This window comes from Bacillus rossius, chromosome 1 (assembly GCF_032445375.1).
Source record: "Bacillus rossius redtenbacheri isolate Brsri chromosome 1, Brsri_v3, whole genome shotgun sequence".
Classification (NCBI taxonomy): Eukaryota; Metazoa; Arthropoda; class Insecta; order Phasmatodea; family Bacillidae; genus Bacillus; species Bacillus rossius.
Window position 1 is genome coordinate 54,780,881 of NC_086330.1, and position 24,023 is coordinate 54,804,903.

The 24,023-nt window shown below is 33.6% G+C and overlaps 1 protein-coding gene across 3 annotated transcripts in view; it reads left to right on the forward strand.

The window, feature by feature from the left end:
- Window positions 1-24,023, forward strand: part of LOC134536221 (zinc finger protein ubi-d4-like) — a 103,230-nt gene that overhangs the window by 24,495 nt on the left and 54,712 nt on the right. Inside the window, exon 6 of one of the 3 annotated variants that reach the window (XM_063375894.1) lies at window positions 2,158-2,391. The exons of 1 other annotated variant lie outside the window; for it this stretch is intronic. In XM_063375894.1, the coding sequence (XP_063231964.1) occupies window positions 2,158-2,391 (234 nt within the window). The remainder of the gene's footprint in view (window positions 1-2,157; window positions 2,392-24,023) is intronic. One more of the 3 variants, XM_063375903.1, reaches the window with a different exon arrangement.

The window sequence follows — 24,023 nt, forward strand, 5'->3', positions numbered from 1 at the left end:
ATCCGGCCAGGATATTGTGGTGGAGTGTCGGCGATTACCGGTGTACCTCTGTGGGTCAGCCACCGATACAGAAGGGATAGTCACTAGCTTGTGGTCGGAGAGTCAACCCGCCCAATTGGGGCACAACATGACTTTAGACCAATCCTTCTTCACAATTTGGCGAGCTGTGCATCTCATGTTCTGGCACTGTACTAACAGTTAGGAAAAGAAGGCACTTTTTTTTTGTGGATATTGTGAGGATATTTGAGTCTGTTCTTAGGCTGAGTGGGTTGAACCGTATAACCGTATACGTTAGTTGCCTACTTTGTGTGTTATGTTTTATTCACACTAAAATTCATTAAATGTAAACACAAGGTTTTTTATTTGCTAATTTTTGTTACTTTTTTTTAATATTGAACTACCATGTAAATACAGTTTTACTGTTTTGGGTTTACGTAGTGAATTTTTGAAAATGTCATGAATGATTGTGATTATTATTAATTCTGCAAACAGTAAAAAAAAAATTTCAATTGTTTGTTTTGCGCTAGTGTTACTTAGTAGTGTCTTAAAAACTCAAGTTCTGTAGAAACAGTGAAAAAGATCTGAAAAACAACTGCTAGTGTATATTATGATGGCCTATTTATTGAAATTTTGGTATAATAAATTAATTTGAAGCATATTGAAACACACCGTTCAAAGATAATACTTACCCAAGAACTTATCATGAGATCATTCATAGTTCAAAATATTTGTGTACATTGAAATTAGCTTTAAATGGTGAATCTCCAGTTGCATAGTTTCTGGATTTTAGTAATTTGATTGTTTCAACAAGTAAGTTATATTTCTCTAATTTATTCTGTGGCTGGCAGCTTGCTTGCCTTTACCTCTATTGAAACATGTGTACCTAGTTACAATGAATAGTTTTTTCCCATGTAAATAACATGCCGTCATAGGTTTATATTGTCAATTGCGTTTGGTTGGTGCATCTCAATGCTTCACCTGTATTACCCTTCTGTGAGGGATGCTCTTTCAGTTGATGTGATCTCAAAATTATTTAACAAGTTTTGTTTGTCAACAAAAAAAAAATACACAATATGTTAATTTTTTTATCATTTGTGTACTTTGAGAATAAACATATCTTATGTTTTAATTTGGTTAAAACAAATATAATGGTAACTTTCAATTTGTAGTTGCAAGGGCATTGTTAACATTATTTTTAGCAGTTGGGTTTTCGTATTGGAATGGCATGTTTCCGAAATGTATTTTTGTCTTTCTTAATTTCTGTACGTGCTTGATCTTTTGTGTTGGTTCTCGTCTTCCACTCTATCTTCTGTTGCTTTCATGTTAGGTAGTTTGCTTCGTGTTAGTTAGTGCGAGCAAACGGCTTCGGCTTGACCTAGCAGTTTTGTGCTTTGTGCTTGTACCCTTTGTGAGGCTGAGTAACTGTTGCTCATTACACTTCGAGGAGGGAAGGAAACATTTATCCTTTAAAGTTTGTGCAGAAGTAAGTTTGTATTGTTTTACAGTAAAAGTTTTTTTTGTAAGTTCATGTCGTCCATTTGCTGTTTCGTTTCAATTTGAAACTGAGAAGAATTTATGTTTGTTCAGAAACATTTACGCTTAGTATACTTATTGGTTTGTGTTTTTTTACAAGCACTGGCAATCTGGTGTGTGTACATGCATTTGATACAGCATTCAAAAAATATTAATAAGCAATTTTCAGTTGACTTTGTTGTAGTAATATACATTACATAATTTTATGGCATGTGCATAATTGAAATGGTTGCACGAAATTGTCTTGTTTCCTGTATTAAAAAAAAAAATGAATTGTAGAGTAGGTTTGTGTGTATTATACTGTTGAAAGCATTATTTATGGTGATCATGAATGTAGATGGTTTTAGAAAGTATGTAATTTGGTTTATCATTTGCAATGCTAATACTAGAACTCAAGAGTGGTTTTTGTACTGTTGGTTGTGGCTCCGTATTTAGAGTATTCCAGTGTTGTGTATTTGAAATTCACAGTATCTATTGTAATATTATTTAGTCTTTAATGAAGGTGTGTGTGTATATTTTGGTTTGTGAGATGGGCACGCTAGCAAGAAGATCGTGTAGTGCGTGGGACCCGCCTCGCAGGGTCCGGGCGACGCGCGGGGGGACTGTATGCGTAGTTTGTTTCAGTGTGCGGTGCTAGATACAAGACGAGGCCCGGCCTCACGTATCACTACACCCACTCGCACAAGGAGCGCGACGACGACGAGAGCCTCAGCTCGGAAGGGGTGGTGGGGGCGACGGAGCGGGGCTCCGCCTCCCCCGGCGCCGGCCAGCAGCCTCCGGGGTCGGTAGCCGAGGCCGCGTCACCGGCAGGTTGGAGCAAGTTCCAGGACAGTTACCTCACCTTCCTAAAAACCCCCGGTATGCTCACGTGCTGCCCAACTGCCACCCTCGCTGGCTAGACATTTCGCTCGCTCTGCTCGCTAAGCTCTCGCCTGCCTTCCTCCCCACCCCCCACCCTTCCCCGTGTGCTGGGTTTTGGACCAACCTGTTCTCACCCTCCCTCCTCGGCCCTCCTCGAAAAAAAAAAACCCTTCAAGTGGTTTAACTTATTAAGGTTGCTTGACATTGAGGGATGACAGAGCACATATGTAGTTAGTTTAACTTGCACCTCACATTCGTTACTGATTTGAATTCTAGCGGAGGAGTTATGGTGCCAAAAAAAGTACAGTCAAATCCTTAACTTACGAATCTCGTTTGTCCTCAGGAATTGATCCATGAATCTGCAGCACTTGTTAAATCCATTTGGTTTTTTTTTTTTTTTAACCTTTTTTTACCCCCGAAACCCAAACAAAGTGATTGAAGATGGCATCTTTAGTTAGAAACCTAGGTGTGTAGTTTCTGATGCAAAAATCATACTTTCTTAATAGAATGATTGCAAAGAAGGGAAAATGCATAAACAGAGAGTGGGACATATTTCTTTTTTATGACCATATGAAGTCAACTTATAGCAGAATATTGCAGGAAAATTAGAGAATATATTATTGAAATTTTTTTTAGCCTTATTCTGAATCATTGGCAACAAAGAAGTGTATACACAAAATTGTGCATCACTTAAGTTAACAGAAAAACAACTTAAAGTCAATGTTGAGAGTTATCATGAAAACGTAATTTTGCTAGCTATATGCATTTTTGTTATTATTTTATGGCACAAAGCGGTGTTGTATTTAGCTTAAAGTGGTGTTATTTTTTTTTGCATATTTATATTAGTTATTTATTCAACTTTTCACTAGACCAGTAGTACGCAGTAATGCACCACACAGCCAAATTATATCAATATATACAGTAGAACCCGTTTATAGTGAACCCGCCTATAATGAATTCCCGTTTATTGTGAATTTCCGTCTCAGTCCCGGCAAAATGATGTGAGGTTATGTATTAATTTATTGGATATAGCGTACAACTTTTGTCAATGTTGATACGTTTTCCCGCGTACCACGAACAAATTTTGCAGACATAATGCACATTTATCTCTATATTTTCATATAATTACAAGTTTTTTTCTCAAAACGTCTATTTAGGATCACATTGAAGATTTTCTCCGCAATAAGCTACTCGATTGTCCACCGTTTATATTATAAACAAGTCGTATTCGAGTGGCCTCGGTATGGTACGTGTAGCCAGAAATGGTGATCAGTCTGGTGAAAATAAAAATAGTTTTCCCTGCATTGTTAAAGAATGGGCGAACGCGTGTACATTTAATATGTTATCAAAATTAAAAATAAATTACCGCCACACAAATACGTATGTACATTATAGCAGCAAATTCAATATTTTTACGTCTCATTTTTATCGTTTACGTTTCGGACATTTTGATCGAGTAAGGTTCGTAAGACTACCACTAGATAGACCTCTGTGGACTAAATTTTTCCATAGAAAGTGAGAAAATTTCGTTCCAACTATAGCAACTGCGATACTAAATGATACGTAGAGATCTTTGATGCGCCAGACTCGTTATTTTTCGTTTATTTACTTTTGACGGTAAAAAGAATTTTGATTTAATAAGCTGCAAATGTGCTTCAATAAGAAATACGTACATAAAAAAGGGTGAAAAACGCGTTAAAAAACGTAAGGCATTATCTGTGCGACATAAACTGGACATTATTGAAAAGGTAGACTTTAACCTCACTGTCCCGCACGTGTTAATAGCAAAGGAACTGGGAATTACAACATCCACATTAAGTACAATATTAAACAAGCTGAACAATCTTCTTTCTCAAGCTGCGAATACGTCACAGAGTACCTATTAAACGCCTGAAAAAAGGAAAATATGCATATGTTGAAAAACCATTAATAGAAAGTTTGTACATGTATAGTGTATTAAAAATAATATCTCCATTTGCTTATAAAACTGTTGCTTTGAGTATTTTCAACCTTTATTTTCTTGTCTTAGGCCTATGTGTAGTTAAGATTTTGCTTTTGAGTATGTATTGCCAATATAAAAGTTTTCCCAGATATAAAGTTTCCCCTCTATAGTGAACATATAATCTACTCCCTTCAGATTCATTATAACAGGGTTCTACTGTACTTTGATCTAATAAAAAGGGCAATTATACTAAAGAATGCTAAATTATGATATTTTGGATATTTCATTGATGGATGGCAATTATAACTGTGTTAAAAAGACCAAATACTGAAGTTAATTTTAAAGCTTGTAGAATTTTATTCAGTTAAAAATTATTTATCATCTTTACTGGACACTTGGTGTAGAAGTACTGTATTTACTCACATATGGGTCACATATTTTATGGCAATTTTTAGTTTAAAAAATGTACTGTGAACCATATGCAAATTTTTTATTTTGGGTTAAAAAAATTATATTGTACTGTGTGGTTGAATATGTGCGTAAATAACTAACCTATGTTGGTTTTAAATAAGTATAACTCCACAAGTAATTACAAATTGTTCAATCAAAATATCTCAGCAGTCGCGTGAAGTTCCATGAACAGGGCAGTAATTGTACCTGTACCGTGTGTGCCGCCTGACCTGTTGCGGCACTGGCAAGTGACGCGTCTGCTGTGCTGCGTGAACGAGGGGAGGAGGGAAAAATATAAAAATAAACAAGCCAGAGAGAGAAAAAAAGAGAGTGTGTGTGTATGTGTGTTTCTGTGTGTGCGTATGTGTGTGTCTGCCTGTGTGTGTCAATGCCAGTGTCGCAACCATTAAGGTGTAAATGTTAAGATTTTTTTGCTCAAAATTTAAGGGTGCGACCCATACGCAAATAAGGTATAGCATCTAATCCATCATATTTCAGGGAACTATCACACAATATGTGTGCGGGAAACATGTGTCTTCGCTTTATGGTCGTACCAACCTCAAAAGGTGTTGGTGAAAAATTAGAACTACCTAATGTATTAAGTTGGCAGAGTAATAAACACCTAAGAAAATTGTAAAAATTAAAAAAAAACCACTGCTTAATGAATAATTCATTTTTCCTCAGGATTTTTCCCCATTTGTTTGTAATTTCTTAACAGTTCATCCTGAGTTTTCCCTTCTTTTAAAGGCTGAGTCATGATCATAGATGTAATGAATACCAGAAAGTAGTTCATCACAGTAATAATGCAGGTTGCTTTCTTTTATACATACTGGTAACAATATATACTTAAATTGCAATTATCTATAAATACAACAAAAATCTTAAACATGTAAACAAACAACATGTACACAAAACAAGACCAAAGAGTCCCTAGAACTTAAGTATACGGAAGAAGCATTTCTCTGTCAAGCAGTTGCTGGTCATAAACTAAAACTCTGCTTAGAGAACCCAAAACAATGACCAAACTATCGATAGTGTAGCTTTTCAGCATCTAGCTGCTTGCATTTATGTATTTTACTATTTTAGTATTGAAGAATGTTGTTTTTGGTGATGGCACCGTGTTTTTAAACAACTGTTGATAATGGGTGGATAAAACCCACATGTTGCAGTATTTAAATTTTGTGGATGTGGATTCTCACAATTTTTTAAAAAGTGAATAGTTAATGTTTTTGACCAAAAAAATGCAGAAATTTGCATAAAATTTGTGTTATTGCAAATATTTTAAATGCAAGACTAACTATTTTCCTTCACTGCAAATAAAAATTAAAAGTGACACCAACTCAGTGTGAATACATAATTCCAACAGGTGTATGCAATGTGAAAGAACTATAGCTTTGTTGCAAAAAACTCGTAAAGTTCAAAGTACATCATTGCTTGTTTATATTTGTGGTCATAAAAAAATCTTGAGGAATGGACAACAAAAATGAATACATAAACACCCAGATAAACTCAGAGTCGCACCTGTGTTTTCGTACCATGTGCGTCTCTGCCTGAGGATGGAAGCAGATAGCAGTTCCCGAAATGTCGCTTGTTTCTGTTTTGGAAAACTATTGTGTTTGTTTCGTCTTTTTAGTTTTGTCGTGTTTTTGTCTTGTTTCAACTGTTGTACTGAATTTTTTTGGGTTCAATATTTTTGTGCTATCATCATTTGTGGTTTTTTTTTCGTTCTCTTAGTCCATTTTTCTTTGTTTTTCTTTGTTTGTTGACCATATTCCTGTTATGGAATATTATGTGGTGTTTATATCCTGTTGACAACAGCAATTTTTTGCTTAATTTATGTTTTTGTCTTTTGGGTTTTTTGTAGTTTTCTTCTACAGACATACATGTGCTTAGCAATGGTGATGTCCAAAAGCTTACATCAAGTCTTATTTTGCAAAGGGGTGGATATGAAATCAGATGCAGAAATTTTCTGTTCATATTTGAGGTTATTATTAGCATTTCTTTAATGAAAAGACATAGAAATGCCAAGAAAAAATTATTAATATCCAATTTTCTGGAATTGGAATTTAGGCCTCAATATTAAAAATAATTTACAAGAAAAAATTAACTATTTTGATGAAACATTCAACCCATTAAATGTTGGTATCACAGATTAAAAATCCTATCAATTCAGATTGTAATTTTATTAAAGTAATCACACATTCTAGGTACAATATTGGGTACAATAGTATATAGTAGGATAGGTACAAAAATAAAACACAGATAGACCTTATAAAGTTTAAGAGTTGTCAGTGCTTAATTTTGAATTTAATACATTTTGTCTACTCTTTTTCTTCCTTGAATCTCAAATCTTTCAGATACTACAGACAAATTAGTGTTTTAAGGACTCAAGGATTCAGCCGGTCCAGTCATATTTAACATGTGTTTGTTTTCCAACAGACATCCTGTGGATTTGCTCCTCTCGTTAAGTCCTGTAATCGTATGTTGGGGATTTGACTGTAGCAATGGACAGTAATGTGCTATTTGAAACTGTACAATTTTCTTGTAATGTCTGGTAAATATAACTACTGTGTTCTGTCATGTGAGTCTCCCTTTTTTTTATTTTTGGGTGTTTGAGCGGTAGCTGGTGGCACAGGAAGGAGGGAGTAGACATGCAAGTGCAGTGAATGAACTGAGAGATTTAGGTAGGTAATGAATGATGCATGAGCAATGTTTAATTTAATTCAGACCTGGGTGTCTGGCACCCGTTTATAAAAAAATATCAGTTTATTACCACAGATATTAGTAATTAAAGTAATATATTTAGTAGAATATTTCTTTATAAATTTTGTGGTACACAAACAAACATATACACAGTTGAGTACATCTCACCACAGAGGTTAGCACCTTTTCTTTGATGCCCACTGAAGGAGACTTCACATTTTTGTTGTAAAGGAAATCTGTAAGAAGAGGTAGAATAAAACAAGGATAGTTGTTCTGTGATGTTGAATTTTCAATGAGGAACGTGCGCAATATGTTTTATATTTTATTCCATTCTACTAACATTGTTTGTTAATGACTTCAACTTTTTTTAAATTTTTACGCTTCCAATTGTTTACGAAAAAATCAAAAGTCCCAAAATAAAAAATAATGGTTCAAGAAGTCACGAACTTTAATTTCCAGCAACCATTTGCTAACTTGAATTTTTTTTTTTACTTCTCACTCCCATTTATGTCACACATTAAAAACAAATAGTTGGAGACTGTCCTCTTTAATCATGTGGAAATTATTTCTGAAAATGATATAGCATTCTAACATAAAAATCGGCACTTTTGTGCAAATAGATTTATTTAGTATTAAATCAAAATTGTTTATATTATGTACAAAAAGAGACCCTTGATATAAATATTTGTAAGAAAGTTTTATTGACATGTCCTGAAAAAATTTCAAATCAATTCTTTGGTATTTGTAGGCATCCTTTGTACACTTATATTAATTAAGCATAATTATAAACCATTAAAGTATTTTCATTGAAATGCTTGACACATGCTTATTCCCCATTATTCTTGGATACAATATGTAGAATTTTGTGTGTGATGGTGTCTGAAAGAAAAATTTTACATCTGTTGTAATGTTCTATTTATGTTAAGGATGTATCAAATTTCTAAGGGCTATGAATTAAATTAATCAGCACCTAATGTAGACTGGAAAAAAAAATTCTTAAGTAAGTGAGATAAACGTAGATTTAAGAATGTAACAAATATTCATATTAAATTGCTTGAGCCCACAAAGAATGAGATGAATAATAATTTGTCTCGACCCTCTTGCTATTAATTTTCCAGAAATCTTTAGTACTATTTGTGAAAATTTGTGAAAATTTGTTCTACTTAATATTTTAAACAGTTGTTTGTTCAGTTTTGAAATTATAATAGATTAAAATTAAGAAATTAGGGCTGTTTAAAAGAAAACTAATATAAATTTAAACTGTACTTTTCATTCAAAAGAGAAAATATATATTTGCTGTGAGAATGCCTAGTTTTAGATACAGTTTCAACTGGGACTTGTACACAATTCATTATAAAGAGTTTATTGTTTTATAAAAGTTCACTATGTAGGGGTTTCGCTACGTTTTTCTGTATTCACAATAAAAATTAAACACTCAATAAGTATATTATGAGAATAACCCATTAAAGCAAGTTTTATATGGATTTTAACCTTGCATTGAGTTATGTTTTTCCAACTTTGACATTTTTTTTTGTTGCCTAAAATGTTTTTCAGACATTAGCTTTATTAGGTATTATTGGCATTTATTTGAGTAGAGAAATTTGTTCATAATAAATTTGCAACATGTTTTATCCCATGCATATTTCCTCTACGATGCATCATTTTCGAGATACTGTTATTAAGAAAATCATGAAAATTTAACAATAATAAAAAAGAGCCTATATGTGTATGAATTTGTGTATAATATGAAAAAAAATTTCAAAATTATATTTCAGCTTCAAAACATTACAATTCACATTGTTTTCTAGTTTATTGCAATCGTGAATTTTCGGATCTAGAAATCAGAATAAAATAGAGAGTGCAGCGTGTCCAAGAGCAAGCTTTATCACAATGGTAGACTGCTGGACGCTGGGCCTTAGCAGCTTAGCTTAAGAAGGATGGTGAAGAGGGCCAGCCTGGGAGGAGGGAGGGGGTTATCTACTGCTCCACAGGTAATACAGTGCTTGCCTAGAAAAACGAAGAGTAACATGTTTCAATCTAATTTTCGGTCTATTTACTTTACGTTTTTGACTTTTAACACTTTTTTTTTAGTGTTAAAACAGGGATCGGAATATATAATATAGAGGTGGTCGTTCTAATGGTGTCTAACAATGGGGTTTTACTGTACTTAGTTTACAGCACCAGTAAGCAGTTGTATGTGGTTGGTTGAAGTCCCACTGGTGTAGTGGTAGTTCATGAAAATCCCAATGTTGTAGTGGCAGACTTCTTCCCCATTATGAAGTAAAATATTATCTTTAATCTATTTGGGGCAGTAATAGACTCTTTTCGAATCACCTGATGTTTTTAAGGTGATTAGGTGGAAAACAACATGTCTTGATTTATTTAAGTAAAATGCACCCTTTATAAAAAACTTTTTAATGCTTAACAAATTTTGTTACAGTTCCACTTGCATTAGTAGCCAGTCCAGGTCTACTTATTATTTTTCATAGTCTATTAATATGTCAATAATGGCCCACTGTCAGTAGGATACATTTGAAATTAAGATGGAAAGAAGAATTTCCTGGGGTGACAAGAAGGTAAGCATTCAAGAAATGTGTTTGTAATTTGCGCAAAACGTGGCGTTCAAGTCCATGGGCCGGACTGCTCTTGTTAATCCACGTCTCTGGTAAAAAGAATGCAAAGAGAGGGCATCAATTTGGCACAAGTCTGTCCATTTAGAAACTCTTTTTGAAGTGACGTCTAATAAATCGATGAACGCAGGCTGCACGCACGAAAAAGGATGACTAATTGTCCCATTACGCACATTGTCCCGTTATGCATTGTCCCGTTACACTCATTGTATGCTTGCGCCACATCTATCTCTCTTCCACTTGATTGGAACAACCATCGATTTGACTTTTTCGAGGCACATTAAACTTGAAACACTCCCATTCGTTTCCTACTTTTCATATCATCGTCCTATCCTTAACAGAATAACACAGATTGGAAGAAGTTAAATAGCAAACATGTATAAAAGTTATAGTTAAAATAATCTGTTCGTTAAAGTAATAAACATATTTGAATTAATGAGTGCAAATAAAAGTAAATTTATCAATTAGATTGTAGACTTAATTTCACTCCTTCTTTGTATCCATACAAAATAGTGATAATTCAATAAAAATGATTTAATTTTATTCATAAAAGTATGCAATCATTTCACCAATGTTTTGTTATGACGTCACGTTAAACTATCGTCCGTAAACCGACTTTACAGTCAACCAATTTTTTTTACATCAAAGTTCTATACAATATTGTAAGCAGTTGCATCTTTGTCATTGCTTTCCTGTACAATTCTGACTCCGGCGCGCCTATACCATGTTCAGAATTGGCCCCTCTAACTCTAGTTGTCTTCTGGTTTCATCGTTCCCACAAGTCCCGTGCTTCCACGAGTGGTCAGAGCATTCACCTTCCACTTAACAATCCAGGTTTGATTGTCACTGGTTACTTCCTTTAACCCCACTAAATATATTGCACTACTGCTCCATACTGGTATCTTCATCACTCATCCGTCTAATGACCCTTATGTTGACATTGTCTGCGATGAAAGCGGTGTAGTTCCTCAAAGGGTAAAAATACTATTCAATTTAAAATATATTTCTTTAAATTCATCAAAACTTTGATTACAGTAAAACCTCTATTAATTGCGACCAAAAAGGGGATGAGTGTCTTGGGTATTAGAAGTTCACAGCTAGAGGAGTCATGCATACTTGATGGTAGTCAGCTGGTGACAGCTATTAAAAGCCGGAATTGTTCACGTTACAGCAGTCCAGGCCATTCTTAGAAGAGATGACAAGATGCCATGTCAACCTTAAATGCTGTATTTTTCTCATGTAGTTCTTGGAGAAGGGGCATGAAATGAAGTACATTCAGGTAAATAAGGCTGTCGCACAGTTTTGCTGATTTTTTTTACAAGTATCGTATATCGCTGCAGCCAGTTTAGCAAAGCAATGGGCAAGTACAGATCCTTAGATGCATATATAGTGTAAACTGCGAGACACTTGCTTTGTACAAGAGATGGAAACATAGGTGAGATTTAATAATGAAAAATGAAGAAACAGGTGTTACAAGGCATGCATGATGGTTGATGGAGTACTGTACCTGCTAAACAAAATATATAATAAATACGCTACTACTGTACATGTCAAAATGTTAGCAATATCTGAGCTGTACATCATTACTAGTGACCTTATTTCAGGCATAAACAAAACAAACTTGTGGTCATGTGCAGTTCAGAGTCAGTGCAGTGTGCAGAAGTGAGACTTCTACGGCAGCATGCATGATGTGTGGCGTGCAGAGGTGTACAGTCTGTTCATGCGGATGGTGTTCATTTAAAAAACAAACACTTTTCAGATAAAAATTGCAGCTAAACCACAAATATAATGATTTGAGTCGCAGATAAGCGGGGTTCTGTATTTGTTTTCGTTTGGTGACAGAATAAGCGCTCAACTTTGCATATGCCACTAGGGGGTCTATGAGGGTTGTCTGAAAAGTTTCCAACATCAACATGAAGATGACAGCACTTGTTAAAAATAAAATTTGGGAATGTGATTGCGCTTATTTGGAATATACTCTCGTAAATTTCAGCCATTTTGGATGAGCAGTTGTTTTTCAACAATAATTTTAGTGAAAATGAAAAAAAAAAATTATTATGTAGCTGTCATTAAATATTTGTTTTTGAAAGGCAATATGCCAATGAAAATTAAATTGAGTTGGACACTTTGTACTGGGACTGCACTATCATTTTCCAATGTGAAATTTTGGCCAGCTGAATTTAAACGTGGCTGTACCAGCTAGGGTGACGATGAACATTTGGGACGGCCGAAAACTGCAACCACTGATGATATCATTGATCAAGTTCACCAAATGATGATAGAGAACCTTTGAATTAAGGTTAGAGAGATAGAAGTTATGAACATGTCCAAAGAACATGTTCGTCACATATTGAATCAGGATTTAAGCATGAGAAAGCGGTTCGCGTATTGGGTACCACATTGACGTACTCCGTGGTGGAACGGAATGTTTCCAACTCTCTGTTGGTGCAGTTTAGGTGCAATACATCAGAGTGTTGGCATCGTTTAATTACTGTAGATGAAATGTGGATTCACCATTACTCTGGAAACAATAAAACAGTACAAACGTGGACTTTGATGGGGGAATCAGCTCCAAAAAAGTTAAAGACTGTTCCTTCAGCTGGGAAATTGATGGTGACTGTTTTCTGTATTAGTCATGGAGGTGTCTTAATTGATTATCTTGAAAAAGGAAAAATCATGACAGGAATTTACTACGAATCATTATTTGTCAAGCTGAAGGTAGAAATTACAGAAAATTGTCCACATTTGCAGGGAAAAATAATGTAGTTTTGCTAAGACAATGCACCATTTCACATCTCAGTGGTTGCCATGGTGAAAATCTACGAATTGCGATTTGAACTGTTTGACCACCCTCCTTACCAGTTCCACCCCCAAGTGACTTTCTTTTGTTCCGTAGGCTAAATGTTGCGCTTGTAGATTTTCATTAAATGAGACTGCCATCACCTTCGTAATCAATGGTTTTGTAGAGAAAGACGCCAAATACTATTTGGACAGGTTGAAGAGATGGTAGCTTCGCTGGGAGAAGGGTATATATAGACTTACAAGGAGACTATGATGAAAAATAAAAATAAATTTTATGTCTGTAATTTTTCAGACAACCCTTGTAACTGCTTTACAAATAATCAGGAAAAATTTTAAAAGTTGGCCGGACAAACCGGGGGAAAAAAAAGGAAGTTTGAAACTTTAGTTTGGTGTACACCCTGTTAATTATATATAAAAAATCTGGATTTAAGGTATATTTGTGTGTTTTAGTGGTCAATAGTTATTTATTTTTTAAAGTAATCGGTAATAATTTTCGTTATTTTATGTTGGAGTTTTATAGAGTATGGCTGTATTGCTCCAAATTTTTAAAATTTATTGGTCATAAACACACAGGACGTCGCTTCCGTCTGCTGCACCACTTTTAAATAGCCAACTTTTATCTTGGGGCCAGCAAGGAGAATATGATTTGTCATTTTTTGTGACGTGTCAGTTGGATTTGTACAAGTTGTATGCCGGCGAAATAAAAGATATATCCGAGGTAATTATTTTAAATACTGCAGGTAAAAACATACCCAAATAAAAATGTGTTTTGTAAATGCAATAAATATTTACTACAGATCATATAAGTAGTCTGTTTATAACATGGAATAATGTTTGGTATTATTTTGTCTTAAACTCATGATTTATTAGTGCAAAAATGCAACAAGCTGAATTTGAACACAACAATTGTGTAAGCGTAGATCCCGGAAAGGTTTAAGGGTAGGGAAGGGGGCAGAGAGGACCGGGTCCCTTTGGGATTGAAAAGCCTTTCACCGTGAATGCAATTTAACTATAAAATGGGAATGAAAAAGGTAATAATAACCCCAAAAAACAATGTTTTAAGGAAAACTTTTTGAAAATTTTAAAGTTTTCCTCTTATTGCATGCATTTAGGCTTAGACCTCTGGTGAGATGATTTTTGTCCATTTTTCCACGCACAAAACCCTTGGGTGGCAGGTTCTGAGGGCTCTCCCTGACGTGGTGGTTGGTTACATTTCAACAAAATCCCTCTCATTTACAGCTGCCAAAATTTTCAGTTCCAAAAATAAAATTATTAAAATTACCTATAACTATATGAAACAACTGAATAAGCTTTTCTGTAATATAAATTAGAAAATAAATTTACACCCATGAGTAAGATGTGAGGCTATGTTCTTTGGTATTGAAGTAGCAAAAACCTTGTCTAACTACATGAAATATTGCCATTGAACTTATAAATTTAAAAAAAATATTGATTGCGGTTTTTGAACAAATGGGCCTGTTTTATGTAATGAATGTAATGTTAAAGGAATTGCCAGTTAAGTAATTACAATTTTATGTATTCTATGAATTTATAGATGTTAATATAAGTTATTTAACCAGATAATTATAAATTTTAGTTTTTTGTAAAATATCTATGTCTATATTTTTTTTTAAATAACTTACATATGTAGTGCTTTATAATGAAACTTTTTTTTTTTAGAATGTGTATATAGAGCAAACAGAACATAGTGGAATGTGCAGTTAGATGGACGGTGTATTTATTTACGTACATTTTACTTAGACTATAATTAGCATTCCTTTTTACCAGAAATGATTCTTATGTAAAAATTAAAAAAATAAAAAATAAAAAAATAAATTATATATATATATAAAATTTCTTAATCCAGCTCATTTGAGAGAAACAATGTGAGTTGTAATGATGGGAGTCTAAATTTTTCTGTAGTTATGTGCTCAAAGTTAAGGTTCTTCCTCTTTTGAGATGTATAATATTAGGAATTTAGCATTTTGATATATTGCAAAAGAGAAATTCCAATTACATATTGATTTACATTAGGCAAATTTCTAAGAATTTCAAACTACACTGTGTATACTTTATTCTAATTCTAAATGCTTGCGAGTTGTTTTTAGAATTAAACCTTTAAAGGGATTAACGTTTAGAACTAACATATAAGTTAACGTGCTGATAGACTAATCGGTAAGAGATCTCTCAGAATTCATTGCATTGGCATATTATTTTTAATTATTTTGGTTGTTGGTGTTCTAAATCAGAAGTATGTACTGTGGTTTTGATTGCAATTTATTAATTTTGCATGGTGTTTATTTTTTTTTCAGCAGGGATATTTGCCTCACCATTTGCCTGGGCCACAGTTTTGTTTGTAGTGGTGGTGTGTGGTTGAGTGATGTAGCATTTATTTACACTGTTTTAAAATTCAGAAAATGCTTGTTTTATTACTGTTGCAAGGTTTTTGTCTTGACCATGCAAATTGTAGTAATAAAATTATTTTATGAATATCTTATGCACAAGAAATCCTAGTATAGTGTTATTGTTCTGTTTTGATCCTAACATGAAATTTAATTGAATTTGCAGGTTTTCTATGAATTTGCAAGTTTTCAATATACTGGTTTAAATTTTTTTAGCATTAACAAGTTATATAATTTTATTTGCTTTATGTTTGTATGGATTTATTTTTCAAGGAATTGGTTAAGACCTTCACATTTCATAACATTGAAGATCTAATCCTTTTGTACTTTGCTAAGCTGAAGTTAAAACATTTTTGTATTTTAAAAGTGAACCTTAACAATAACTTATGTGGATTCTTGAATCACATGCAAACCTTAAGTTCTGTTGTAGGGACTAGCTCACCGTTTCGCTAAGTGTGCAATACATTATGTTTTATGGTTTTATGCATTGAGAATGCAACAAATACAAACTGTACTACCTGTTAAATATTAGATGGATTTGAGACAGGCATTTAGTTCTTTTAGTTATTTTTTTCTTCTCTGTGCTTATATCAGGACAATTTTTTAATATTTACAATAAGTCAGTACATGAAAACCCATTTAACTAATACTGCAAAAGTTTCTTGTAATAATGTAAATAATGGAGAATATTTTCTTTTAAGTAAAAAAAAATGTTGAATCCTCATTCAAGCTAAGTAAGAACACACAGTTCACAAATGTCACGACTACTATCAAATTTTCTGGCTGCCTTCACACCTACCAGTGGGCGTGAAATTACAGAAAAGCGCCTTCAATCATGTCAAGCAAACACAACCGTGATCAGTACCTCGTACAAGCTACACTCATGAATTCGCTCCCTATTGCAATTTGCATAGTAATTAAAGGGTTATACTAACACGTATAAAAGCTAAACAAATGCTTGATTCTAGGCAAAACATTATTACTGTATAAACTTTTATGAATAGTTCTGGATTGAGAGTGTTTACTCACACGAAAGAACAAAAGCCTTTGAGAAATGAGCACAATAACAAAATTGCAACAGATATAGAATATATAGTATATAACCCACCTACAGACTAATGAATAATTATGTTGCAAATAGCATAGTAATTCACAAGAGGTTCCCATTCGTGGGAGAAAAATCCCTATGTATAAAGGAATCAAACCATGCTACTTAATACAAATTTTAGCAAGACACAGGTATACTCTCGTAAACTCTCAGACACACAATAATTTAAGGCACGGACAGATGCAAACACTGGGCGCTTGATTTGACTTGCTGTGGTGCTGACAACCATGAAGCCTTCTGTAATTGCATTGTGCGCAATTCATGGCATCAAAAATTACACCGAACATATTAAACATTTAAATACACTGTGAGACACTCGAGTACGTAAAAGCAGGGCATTGCATCATGTGCAAAAACTAAGAGGCAGAAAGGCAAACAGCTCAAAGAACATAACAATAAATGAACCAATAGAGAACACAAAAAAGCTATACCAAAACTGCAATTTCGACAGACTGAAGCCAGGCAATATTTAAGAAAGGAGTGACTAGAAATAACTTACACGAAATTAACACATTATGCACACCGTCCATGTACATCATGAACTCACTCCTAGGGGTGAACTGAAATTACCAGTCGACTGTTATGATGATACTAACTCAGCTCTGCCAAATGAAGGAGCTGGCTCTTTATAGTTGTAATGAAACGCATTATCATAAACTCTATGCATGCGCGAAGGGAAATTTACTGTGCGACGACAAGTAGATGGGGGTCAACATAAAGTTGTAGAAGTAGGAGGGGGATAGACATTACAATCTCATGACCGAGTGGAAGTTCAATGAGGTCCGGCAAGTAGTTTATACTTCAGGCACCTTCTTTCTCATCACCAGCTCAAGTGAGATCCCTAAAAAAGATTTATTTCTCTCTCAAGAGTGCTAACAATTTCTGTATCAGTTAAGTGATGTACGTACAGACTTTTGTTTTGTGCGTTTGTAGTAAATATGAAGATAATTGTAGTGGTAAATAAAATAAGCATATGGGCATGGATGTTTCTCTATGGTAAACCTTGTGAAAAAGTACTTCATCTTTGTAATCATTAACCTTATCTCTAAACTATAAATTTCTTAATTTTTTTTACATTAACTTGAGATATCTTTATCCTAATTCAGAAATATATTTTCAGACAAGCATCATATTTATGCAATTTATTTCAAAATTTCAAGAATAATTTTTTTTAAACAAAACTGGAAAAATATTTGGAAATGACTAAAAATTCATTCAGTTTGCCTGTGGCACAGGGCAATCAACGTCAGTACAGGCATAAGTAGCAACTGCACAGACAAAGAGAACTTTGCAAATTAACTTGGGAATGGAGATTATCATGTAAAACAAGTCTCACTTTGGTGTCTGGCATTCAAATTTTGGTAGTAATTTCCAAGGAATCAAACAAAGTACTTTTGGTTTTTTCTCTGAAGCCAAGGTGAAAAAAAATCACAGTGAACCAATTTTGCCACCTTAAAAATACACGTAACTGAATATAAGTCATTCTGTAGTAATGACCACTGACAACAACTGCGTGTGAGAAAAGAGCATTTGATGACATAGCTCCAAAAATGAACAACAGATAGGAAGGAGCATTCATATGGCACAACTGCGTCAGAAAACGGCTGATCAATTTATGAAAAAACCAAGTATTTCAAATGTTCCTTTTATGCTTGAAAAAAATAAAATAAAATATAAACACATTTAAAAAAAAGATTCATATGTTTAAAAGTAGTTTCCTGAACATAATACAAGTACATATTTTGTTGTTTAGTTTATATATTTTCTTTAGCACATGCCCCACAGTTCATATGAAAGAGTAGGAGACTATGGAGTGATTTGGCCGAGAATTGACAAAGAGGAAAGAAAATACGATAAAGAGAAGAAGATGATGAAATAAAAATGTTAAAAGTAATGTATAAAATTGAGTGAGAGTAAAAATAATTTAATTTGGTACATACGGTTACCAAAGTGAACACTTCAACTTACATGGTTGCCAAATCCACAAGAACACTGATACGTATACTGAAAATTATTAAACTAGTAATTAATAAGCTAAAATTTATGAAAAGTGACTGAAATACATATTTATTATGTTTGTTTATTTCAAATTCTCAGTAATGAAACTAAATTAAGGTTAATCAGTGGTAAAGCCTGATATCGTGATCCAAGGGTTTGGTTGCACTCCTGTAGACATACATAGTAATGTAAACATGAAAATTCGCTAAAGCAGCCAAAAAATGAATGGATTTTCATGAGGCTAGTCTTGTATAATAGATGATGTCGAGAGAAGTTGGACTGACGTTACCAAATGCATCTGGAACCAGTAGGAAAGACGTACAACTGTTAGTGTCACTTTGCGATGCTGGCGTCCTTACGAAAGCAACCGCGGTAGTGGGAAACTTGTCAATGAACACACTGATTCTTTTCTAGGCACAGCAGGATTCCAAGCTCAAACAGAACTGTGATGTGAAGTATCTCTGCCTCTTTGAACTGCGCGCCGACGACAGAACACATGCAGCGATCTGGCCATTGCGTAAACTTCCATGCGAGTCCTCACTCTCTATTCTCCAAAGAGCAAACAAACTAAAAAACTTTCTAAAGAAAAAATGCTACGCTTAAGAGAACAAAATTCTGCAAAACTAACAATAGGAATAACAAATGAAACACTGAAACACACTTTAAGACGTAAATTAAAATGTTGCTGAAAAATACTGAAACTATTTGCTGGGAATAAAATACTAGCTATAATAAATATAAGTGAAAAATAAAACACTTAAGGAATGAAAATGTATAACAACAGAAATAATAGCAAATTAGCAGAGAAATATGATTAAATACAGTGATAAAAATAAAACAAATGTTTGTGGATCCAATAATTAAAAGTGATTTTTAATTAAGATATTACAGTTGTACAACTGTTGGTGGGAATTTAACCAATAAATATATAAATAATTAAATAATTAAATAAAAAAATATTTAGTTTTAGAAAAGTGATGAAATTATATGTCTTTATTTATTATGTAGCATAATTATGCACACTAGTTTGATTAAATGTTACTTTTATTTACATATTTTAATGCTTGGTGTTTAAGGTAGAATTCCACACTTCTGTTGCACTGTTCCACCCTTTATTTTGCATGACATAGTCTCAACCATGCTCTGAATGTGGTTCTTTGAAAGTGCGTTGGGGAGAATGTTGCCTTACTGGGGGAACCTGCCGGTCTTATGTCCCATTCCCCATTCACAACTTAAAATGCTAGCATTTTAATTTTTTTTATTTTCTATAATGAACCTTCATGGTATCATCATGAAATGAAAGTGCTAGCATTTTATTTGCATTTTTTGTGCAAATTAAAATTAAATTTGAATTAATCAGTTTTTGGTTCTCCGATGCAAGTGTAACAGTAAATTAAAAAAAAAGTACATATATGCTTTATTAAAGTCACTTGCTAATTTTTTTTTTCAGTTTTGTAGTAGTGAAATTTCATTCATAATGTTGGGGTGTCAGAAAATCAAAAAGCATTATTTTATTGTATAAAAGATATAACAATGGAAGAATAGTGCTGATGGGCGGTATTATATTTTAACATCTGAAACTTTGTGTGCGTACTAAGATTACATGTGGAGCTGTTCGAGAATCAACGGATGTGTGGGTTTAAGCCGATGCAGAAGATTGTTATGAAGGTTTGCGCCACCAAAGTTGAGTGTTCCAGATGCAGTGCAGTTCACCGTTGCTTCAAGGCTGGTGCTTGTCTTTCTTTACTGTTTATGTAGTGACTAGCCCTGTGCCAATATTACTTTCTTATTTTTATTTTTTTTAGCGCGAATTGAAAACGAATACCAAATTATTCTCTAATATGAATATTGAATTCAAATATTAAAATAGTAAGAACAAGAATTGGAATCCCATTTAAAAAATTTTCTCAATACATAACAAAAATGTAGGGGAAAGTAAAAGGTAAATATGTAGTGTAGTGGCTTCTGGGAAATATGACCAAAATTGGTGAGGTTAAGTGGGCTGCAATTATTTTATGTAAAATGATTGTTCTGCTAAATTCCTCAGAAATCCAGAACTATTATTTATGTTTGTTAATTTAGTTTTTCTATTGTAATGTCTGTTTTGTCATAGATATTTACAGCATTTAAGCTGCTGTGGTAGATCCATTGTGAGTGTGATTGTTTTGCAACTATCACGTATGCTTCTTCTATTAGCCATCGCAAAGGTGTGTCCCGTGTTTTTGTGTTGTGGTCCATGTTTGTTGAAGTTCATGTATTTTTCTCCACTGCTGGTACGTATGATGCAATAAATACAAATAATTTTTTGTTTTCAAGTTTTGCATGTCACAAATAGCCAGTTGCTTGAATCGTCCATGCAGTGTTTTCTGCTACTGTGTTGTGTGAAAGCTGTAAAATAACTTTGAATTCTTGTTCCATGTTTAAAACGCCAAGTATTGACTATGCAATCCCGTTAAAACAATTAAACCGGGTATTTTTATCAAAGAAATTACTTAACCTCAACAGTGAATGTTCTTATACGACAAAGCCTGAGTCACATTATACTATGTATATACGCAGGATTTGTAGTTTTCATTCATGTGAAGGGACTAGACTTAAGACAAGATTTTATGGTGACTTGTGATGAAGACAAAATTAAATTTAAAAAAATTTAATTTAATATAACATTTAAATACAAATTAGTACATAATTATAGCACGGAAAAAGTAACCAAAGTTCGGAACTAATCAGCGTTGTAATAAAATCAATCTCGGAACACAAATAAAATCTTTTATAATATTTAATTAAATTAATGTCATTTATTTATTATTAAGTTTACGTACCAAAATGTGTAGACCAAATGGATAGAAAAATAAATTCAAATTTGTTTCGTGAACTTGCATATTTTACTAACTAATATTTGCGTAACAGACGGAAATTTTTCAAACACAAAAATGCTTGCCATTGTATTTTTATTGTTGCAAGTGATTCTGTCTTTGACATGCTTCTGACAAAAAATTTTATTACAAAAATTAATCATGAATCACAGTCAAAATCTCATTAATTTCGTGAGATGAGTGTTTAAAAACATTTTGTTGTGATGATTGTTGAATAATACTTTATCTTTACTAATAAATATAATTTATAAAATTAAAAAGTAACACAGAAATCTGTGGGTTGAAAAATTTAATTGGCCCAAAAATAAAATCATAAAATCTTGTCTCTAAGATGTGGTAGTTGGTTAAAGGTGCAGTTTTTTTGCTTCTCGGTTGGAAGTCACTGCCACTAAATTAGCAATGTTTATATTTTGCTACTAAAAACACTTTCTTTCGAGTCAGATCTTTTTTGTACTATTTCTTCTCACATATTCTTACTAGTTTTATTTTAGGTAGATTTCAAAGAACTACGTCATGTAGCTGTTACCATGGTGTGACGTAGGAAAATTTTTATATAGGTAGTCTTTTGTTTCATGGTCCATAGACCCCAAAACCATCTTCAACTCAAAAGTGTGTGTGTGTGTGTGTGTGTGTGTGTGTATGTGTATATATATATATATATATCAATTTTGTGGACACGATAACTGTTACAATTTTTCACAGATCACTTCCAAACTTATGCATAAAATTTAGTACACCTATCCCTCACTTAGCATAACTAATTCATTCGTAATAATGCTTAAATTGTGTAGGAAGATATACTTTACGTAATATAAATGCGTTGAATAACACTCAACGATAAATATGTCACACCATTTATCTTTATATGCCTCCCATCGCACTTTGTATGACAAATACGACACTGCGTAGCTGGAGATACGTGGTTATGTACTTTATCGTCAGTCGGCTGGCTGACTGGCCCGCCTGGCCGTGACCTTCAACTCACGTCGCGTACCTTTCCAAACCATCCTTTACTGACAGTGAAACCGATATTACTGTCCGGATAGTTACATTTCAATTTTTCAAAAATTAAAGTGCTTATTTGCGTATTACCACGTGGTTCACACCAATCCTGTCAGGCCAATGATTATTTTTTTCATTGCAACATTCATTTAACAACCTTTTCCATGTGAATCATCTGTTCATTTCTGTTCCGGTATCTAATGTCAAATATATTCCTGCTAGTACAACCAACAGCATCAGACTCATATAAACTTTTGGTAAGAGTCCTTATTTCGTACGATTGTGTGCACATTTGACTTGCTTAAAACTAAAGTGTGATCAACATAAGCGTGGCCTTCATGACAATCTGCGCGCCGTAATACTTATAGTTTTGTCTCAAATACTTGAACATGATGCATTATGAGTGATCAAGCACGTACAGTTATCGGCAGCTGAATGGGCAGTCGTTGCTTTTGTTTGAGTGAATTCCTTGCCACTGGCTAGACTGAGTTCACGGCCCGGTTTGTGGCCAGGCGACAACGGTACGGCACGGCGGCATACGCGCGGACATAAAAACATTTGGTCCTTTACACTCCATAGGCGCAATTTAACTTGCCATAGCTGATGTTTGTACAACAGCCGATAGCGTAGACAGATCTGTGCGCGCATTTCTTTGCCCCTTGTTTGGCTAACTGTATTCCACGGCACATCTGTTGTTTACAGAAGTTGAAATAGACTTCGTGGCGTCATGCTCACCTTTTTTTTGCCTGCCCTGATTTTGTGCTAACTGAAATTTACAGACATGTTATTCAAGACTGGGGCAGTAAAATTCACATAGTGCTAAATGAATCCGCGCAATCTGAAGATGTGCTAAGTGAGGGATAGTTGTAGTGAAAAATCTCAGTCAAAAATCTTTAATGGACAATATCCAACCAAAGGGTTAGAAAAAGGGAAGGTTTTTTGAAAAAAACAGAAAAAGCGCAGTAACTTACATAATATGGAAAACAAAACATCTGTTTGAACGTATTACAACTCGTAATACCAAAATCTTTTATGTGAATAAGTTTTGGATACGACCAACCATGACTACAAGGAGTTGAAAAAACAAGAGTTAAAGAACAAAAAAAAAAAAAATTGTAACTCCTTTCTTAGGCACAACATCGAATTTGTACAAATTGTGTATTAATCTTATAATTTTTATCTGAAACAATTTTTGATGATATGAATCATTGTTGAAATGGGTTGAAAAATGAGGGGCAGAATTAAAAAAAAAAAAAAATTTGTAACTCTCTTAGTAGGCATGCTATCAAAGCCATTAAAATTGTTTGTAAATCTTATAATTTTTATCCAAAACTTTTGTCTAAAATATTTTTGATAATATCAGCCATTAAAAAAAAAATTGGTGGAATTTTAAAAAATTCAAATTTCCATAACATGTATACTATCAAATTTGTTCAAATTTTTTTGCAAAACCTAAAACTATCTTCAACTTTTGTCTGAAATTATTTTTTGTAAGACCTACCTTGACTGCAAGGGGTAGAATAAACAGGGGTTGAATAACAAAAACATCATAACTCCCTTAGTAGGCACACTAACATATCCAATCAAATTGTAAATGTTAAAATTTTGATCTAATACTTTTGTCTGAAACAATTTTTAATTATATAAACTATTATTGCAAGTGGTTGAAAAAAACTGGGGTTGGAATAAGAAAAGAAAAAAAAACTTCCCTACCCG